The sequence below is a fragment of the Oryzias melastigma genome, linkage group LG12 (genome assembly GCF_002922805.2).
Source record: "Oryzias melastigma strain HK-1 linkage group LG12, ASM292280v2, whole genome shotgun sequence".
Taxonomy (NCBI): Eukaryota; Metazoa; Chordata; class Actinopteri; order Beloniformes; family Adrianichthyidae; genus Oryzias; species Oryzias melastigma.
Window position 1 is genome coordinate 4966352 of NC_050523.1, and position 6465 is coordinate 4972816.

The 6465-nt window shown below is 37.6% G+C and overlaps 1 protein-coding gene across 2 annotated transcripts; it reads left to right on the forward strand.

Annotated features, from left to right (window-relative positions):
- The first annotated feature begins 228 nt into the window (after positions 1-228).
- arid6 (AT-rich interaction domain 6) lies at positions 229-4882 on the forward strand. Of its 2 annotated transcripts, XM_024298724.2 has the most exons (6): positions 229-551; positions 744-906; positions 1308-1360; positions 1440-1537; positions 1618-1747; positions 2566-4882. In XM_024298724.2, the coding sequence occupies exons 2-6, from the start codon at positions 762-764 to the stop codon at positions 3700-3702; spliced, it is 1563 nt and encodes a 520-aa protein (XP_024154492.1). In that variant the 5' UTR covers positions 229-551; positions 744-761; the 3' UTR covers positions 3703-4882. The 2 variants fall into 2 exon arrangements, with proteins under 2 accessions (XP_024154492.1, XP_036070455.1); XM_036214562.1 differs by having other exon boundaries at positions 229-906.
- The last annotated feature ends 1583 nt before the right edge of the window (positions 4883-6465 follow it).

The window sequence follows — 6465 nt, forward strand, 5'->3', positions numbered from 1 at the left end:
GGATAAAAACTGTAGAGTTTTTGACATTTTTTTTTAAGCTTAAGACAATCTTGGTTGTCAGTTCATTTCACAAATTGACATAAATTAGATTAGAAATGCAGCTTTACACTAAAATAAACAAATTAAATGATTACCATGTAATTAAACTTGCATTTTAGTTCACATTTTGAGCTGAAATAAATAAAATGAACATTTAAAAATTGATTTAAACTCTCTCTAAAGATGACAGTTCTATAATAATACTGCTCAAACTGTGTTTCTTTGTATTTTGCAAATTTGCGGGGGTGTATCTTATCGTTTTCCTGTAGATGCTCAAAGCAAGTCGAACTGGTTCTGCAATGTAAAATGCTAGGTAGGCAGTCGTTACAATAAACACACAGCCTGTGCAGGTTTCTCACATTATTGCACAGACACTCGTGAGTGAATGTCTGAAGTGGAGCGGCAGCAGGACTTTTAGGCTTTCTTAATCGCTAGCGAACCTACGCGCCTCCTTGGTTTCTTTTTACCCATCAGGCAATGAGATAATTGGATCCACGTTTGACAACTCAGAGGTGAGGAATTAGTTTTGAAAAACCAAGTAGATCCTTAATGCTTTTTTTAATTGAATTTTGTTTTTAAGTAAGTTCTTGTACTTTTTTTTTTACTTTACCCCCCAAAAAAGGGAATTTTTTACATATAAGTTTAAGGTAAATTTTTCTTTTATGTCAATGTGATCGGTAAAAAGTGACTATTTTTTAATTTAGGAAAAGAAAAAAAATAAAATGGAGCACACAAAACTTCCAGAAGAGGAAACCAAAAACCCGACGGAGGATATCACAGAGGAACAATTCCTCAAAGACCTCTACACTTTCATGAAGAAGAGAGACACTCCAATAGAGCGGATCCCCAACCTCGGCTTTAAGCAAAGTAAGATTAAAAAAAAAAAAAAAAACGCAAACATTTGTTTATTCATCTTTACCTATTCATCTTATGTTATTAACATTTTTAAGTGTATTTTTATTGTTACTTAAAAACTTTTTAACTTTAGTACAAAGGTAAATTCCTCTATCACTGAAGTTTTATTCAATTATTAAAAATGCATAAAAGTAGAATGTAGTTAAGTTAATGCTTAAACACAAATCTTTAATATACTGTAAATCAAAAAACGTTTACTACCAATCAACATAAACAGAAAATATCGATTGTAATTATTTTAAACTGTAATCACAATCCTTCTCTTAATATTTTATTCTAAGGAAAATAAGAGAAAAAAGGGAAAAAATGAACAAATATTAATGTAAAATTGATCATTTTGCTATTTTTTGCAGTTGATTTGTTCGTGATGTTCAAGACCGTCAACGATCTGGGTGGCTACCACCAGGTAAGCATCAAATTGGAATATCCCAATGACCTGCAAAAGACAAAATTTGAAAACTTAAACTGTCCTGCATCACCTTTAGGTCACCTCCCATCAGCTGTGGAAGCAGGTCTACAACGTCCTGGGCGGAAACCCGCGAAGCACCAGCGCAGCGACCTGCACTCGCAGGCACTATGAGCGGTGAGCACGCATGCTCCTTTCTCCAGGTTGTAGAGAGTTTTCTGTTATGGCTTAATCTCATTGATTTGCCGTTGTTGCAGGCTGCTCCTGCCGTATGAATGCCATTTGAAGGGCATTTTAATAAACGCCGTCCCTCAGCCGAAACCTTACCACGACAAGGACAACTCCAGCGGGCAGAGGCCGTCGAAGCGCCGACTACTGACTCATCAGGTACCATTTCTTTGAGAACTTTAGTTTATTTTGTAATTAGACAAACAAAGATTGCAAAAAGTCTCTTAATAATAAACAAAGTCAAATAATCAATAAAAAAAATAATAAAGTCCAATATTTTAGTTATGGTGCTGAAGTATGGGGGAATAATTATTAGTGTTACATATATTCCCTTTACCTGTTACAAAAAAGAGCATTACGCATAATAAAAAAACAGGGATTTTTAGAACACAAATCCACTTTAAAAAAAAAAAAAAAAAACTACCTAAACTAAATACCAGACAGCACAAATTCTTTTTAGATACCATGATTTTCTTAAGCCTTTTAGAGTGTACTATCCATATATATAATCATATATCACCTTTGGAACACTAAAAAAACAATTTATTTATGTTTTTTTGTGACTTTCTTCCTACCCGGACGAAAGAACGACTCAATTCCTGAAGCTCCGCTCTGCGTGACCTCATCCTAGAGGCATTCTTTCTTCGTTTCTAATATGAAGTTATCCAAATTTCTTCAAAGATGGACGCACATATCACCTATCTGCCTTCGCTACACTGGTTCACAACACAAACACACTCATGCGAACATTTAAAACCTCAAAAAGTAGAATTTTCGTGGTAGGGCCATTTAAACTTGCAGGAAAAGTAAAAGGGACCAACATACCCACATTTTGTTAGAAATGTTCCCATTCTTTTGTTAATGTTGTGTTTTCAAGATGTTTTTTTCCAATTGTGTTTCCTTTCTGAATTGTTATTGTCATGTTGGAAAAATAAAATCACACAAAAAATTTTAATGAATATTTTCTTTTTTTTCAGGGATCCTTCAGTTTCCAGTTCGATCCATACTTCCACTCTTTGCCCCTACAGTTCCCTCAGTTCTACCCCCCGAGTCAGCCCTTTCTTCCCCCTATTTTCCCTCTCCTGCCCTCAGTGCTGGAGCCGCCCCATGTCCTAAAGCCCACCGTCCAGCTCCAGCCACCGACTCTTGATCCCGACACCAACCAGTCGCTGAAGGAGTTGCGGCAGCGGGCCAAGGAGTACACATCCTCGTTTAGACAGAACGAACCGCTGAACCTGAGCACCAAGGCGTCCAGCTGCGACTCAGAGAGTCCGGCCTCGTCCTTTTCCACGCCGGCATCTAACAAGAGTCCCAAGTTTTTGAACAAGCCGTCCACCCTCTACGCCCCGCGTCAGTCAGGAGTAGTCAGAAATGAAGAAACCGGTGACTCCAGTGAAGAAGACACGGCTTTTTTATATCCTCCGAAAGCAAAGAAGGCACACGTCGTGAGGGCTTTCACGCCGCCGCACAGCCCTGAATGCAGCTCGGAAGCTGACGAAGGTGTCCGAAAACCCAGCTCTCTGAAATCAAGCCCTCTGCTTGAACCAGCAGAAGTCAAACAGGAAGAACGTCAGTCTTCTGTCAGCGATAGTCAGCCTCAACCAGGAGAAGGAAGGATGGAGTTCAAAGTGCCGCTGTCTGTGTTTTATAAGTTGCTCAAATCCTGTGGCCCCCCTGCCATGTTGAGCCCTTCCGAGGATGCTTCAGGTCAGAGGAGCTGCTCCGACGTCGAAGCCACCCAGATATTTTACTCAAAACGCCAGAATTCAGCTGAGGATTTAAGCCAGAAGAACGAGGCAAACAGCTACAGCCAGAGTCACCTCAGAAGCTACAAACCCTTTCCGTCCGGCAGCAGCCCGAACGCCACTTGGCCCCACGACCCGCAGGATCCCCGCCGCCACTGGGACAATACACAGACCAGAGCGTCCTCCAATGCAGCGAGGACGGACTCAAGCCCCCTCAGAGACTTTTCCTCCCGATTCCATGAAGTCCCGGAGGCGGAGCAGAGAGGCGAGAGAAAGCCTCCAGCTCTGCTGAGGAACCCCAACTCAGTGCTGGATCTCACCAGCGAGGAGCTGGTGAAGCTCAGGAGAATCATCCTGAGCACCTCGTGAAGCTGAGATGGAAGGGACCAACACCACACAGAAGCTAACCCTTAAAAAAATCGATTCCTGTTTTGGTGAAGTTACTCTCGCAGTCCGACAGAGCAACAAACCAACGCCCAACTTCAGTATTAGTGCCAGCTACAGAACATGAACATAAAGATAAACCCAGAGTCTCAACCAAAAAAAATCTTTTTTTTAAAGAAAAAAAATGCTTTTGGTACTAAAAATAAAATCTGTATTTGAAGTGAAGATAATCCATTTAAATCTATTGTCCAAACCCCAATTACTCATGGGGATTAAGGGCCTTTTTTTGGTTTCTCTTGTCACGTTTTTGGAAGTCACGCAACAAAAAAAAAAAAAAGTAATATCTTAAACTGTCATTTTTTATTTTATCTTTTTAATATTAAGTTGTGATATTAAAGCTAACACTGAAACTAAATCAATTTTACAAAAAGTTAAATGTAGCATATTTTTAAGCATTTTGTACAGAAATAAAACGTGTATTATGAAGTGATTTAATCTAATTAAAGTGTATATAAGTGTCATTTGGTGATCCTGTAAACATGCTGTAATGATTTAAATAATAAATGTGTTGAAATGCATTCATGCTGTTTTTGTGTATTTTTAAAAAAGCAAACTTTTTTATAAACTTAAAAAATGTTTATTTTAAAAATTTCAATTTTTACCTTTTTTTGGTGGAAGTTATCAGACTAAAAAAGAAAAAAAGCACAGGGAAATATACAAGAAGGCTTCTAAAAAAAAGAAATTTAATATTAAGACCACAGCTTGAATGAAAGTCTTCAACTCAATTTTATGAAAATCTGCCCTTTGGTCAGTTACTATTCTGCAAAATGACATTAATCTAAAAAAGGTTTTAAAAAGAAACACTCAGTATATTGAAATTGTATTAGCCATGCTTCAGCATAAAAGGTGCAAGTCCAAACTATAATTATTTTAATTTTCAACCTTTGAATCAAAGGCCTTTATGCGCACATTTTTTTTTTTTTTTTTTTTTGGAGTGACGGCAGCATAAAAACAGCAGACACTCCCACCAGGCGCTGAATGCTTTGCGCAAATTATATATATACTAGTAATTATAGTTCATGGGATTTAAAAGGCCATTAAAGAAGGAACAATGTGGGACAGATCATCAGTGCAAACGCTGAATTTGTGGATTTATGTGGTTGACGTGTGTTGTTTTTTAATCTCCTGCCATGTTGACAGCAGGACAATTATCGGACCGATGACGCCCTAAAGCTCAAAGCCGTGCTGCATCTCACACGCGTGTTTCGCAATGACAATCAAGTCCAGAAATGTTTTTGTACAAATTCATTTTGACAGATCCAGTGAGCAGTTAAAACCACTATTGTGCTTTTAACTTTCTGATTTGTTAACTGGGATCACAGCAATCCTTTTTGTTATCTTTGACGATAAAGTTGGCACCGATGTGGGAAATTTAGAATTAAGATCAGCCGCAAGGCATTCATTGAGCTGGAAGGAGAATACGTGTTTATCAGGCTTTAACTGTAGTTTTATTAACTCTAAATTCCACTTTGATTGACAAATGAAAAAGAAAAAACAAAACAGGATGACGGTTGAGCATCGCAGTCTCCTCACTTCTTCATCGTATCCTCTTTCATTTTGTGATCTTCTCCGGGAAATTAATGACTGTAAAATGAAGAAAAGTATGAATTAAACATACAGAAAAAATAACATCATTCGACAACATTCTTGGCTCATTTCCCAATTATTTTATCAAGTAACGATGCCAAAAAATGTACTTCCACACCGTTTCTGATAAATGCTTTCTGGCAAACGCCTCCATTAAACATTCCTGACTCAAATTAGGAATTAAAACCCTCTAGACGAGTCTTTTATATTTCTATGAGCTTCATTTTAATAAAGCAGGCATGAGGACATGTCAGTATTTTTGCGGAAACGCGTGAGTAAAAGTTACTGGAAACAATGGTACAACTGGTGATACTGGATTCTTTTAAAATACCGGCAGCAATAAAAATATACTTTTTTTTAAAGGTGATTAACATACTTTGCAGGAGTAGTTCATTCTTAAAGAAATTTTAAGGAAGTTTTGATTTTCTTGAGATTCTTTTGCTTCTCAAAAAAAAAAAAAAACATCAATAGAATGTATTTCTCTATAAAAAGATCAGAAATGACAGCTAGGTGTAGCGTTAACTATTGATGAGACAAAAGGACTCTACTTAAGGAAACCACAAACTGGCACAAACGACAAGTAAAACAAAGATTGTATTGTAAGAGTGGAATTCTGCTAAGATGTAAAGCTGCTGGTTCCCATTTATCAGCTATCAAAGCCGGTTGTAAAACCTGTTCCTACGTCCGCTCCGTGGCCTTTCCTCGTACACAAACAGACACGCTCCTGAACAAAAGCGTTTAGAGCAAACTTCAACTTGCAACTTTTGTTTGCTTGTTGGCAAAGGAGGTCAAATTGCACACTGTTGTCTCGCGGTAAGGCCTGTTTCGTACAAACGGACCATTATGTGATTTAGTCTCAGTGGAGTTTTTGTAGAAGTTGTTACATCATGTGTTCAGTCATGAATGAGATGATTGTGATTTGTTCTGCTGTGGACTGTGATTCATTTGATTTCATAAAAAGTTGCATTTGTGACCGAAATAACCTTTTTTCATAAGCTAAAGAAAAAGAAATGATACTTTTGCTATTACATGAGCCAAAACACTTTACAAATAAAATTCTAAAATAAGAGCAAAATCATCTAGTCTTTAAGTCTTGATTGA

Coding starts and splice junctions, on each gene's coding strand:
- arid6 (XM_036214562.1), top strand. CDS start 762: ATGGAGCACACAAAACTTCCAGAAGAGGAAACCAAAAACCCGACGGAG. Junction 1,361..1,439: donor ATCTGGGTGGCTACCACCAG/GTAAGCATCAAA, acceptor CATCACCTTTAG/GTCACCTCCCATCAGCTGTG. Junction 1,538..1,617: donor ACTCGCAGGCACTATGAGCG/GTGAGCACGCAT, acceptor CCGTTGTTGCAG/GCTGCTCCTGCCGTATGAAT.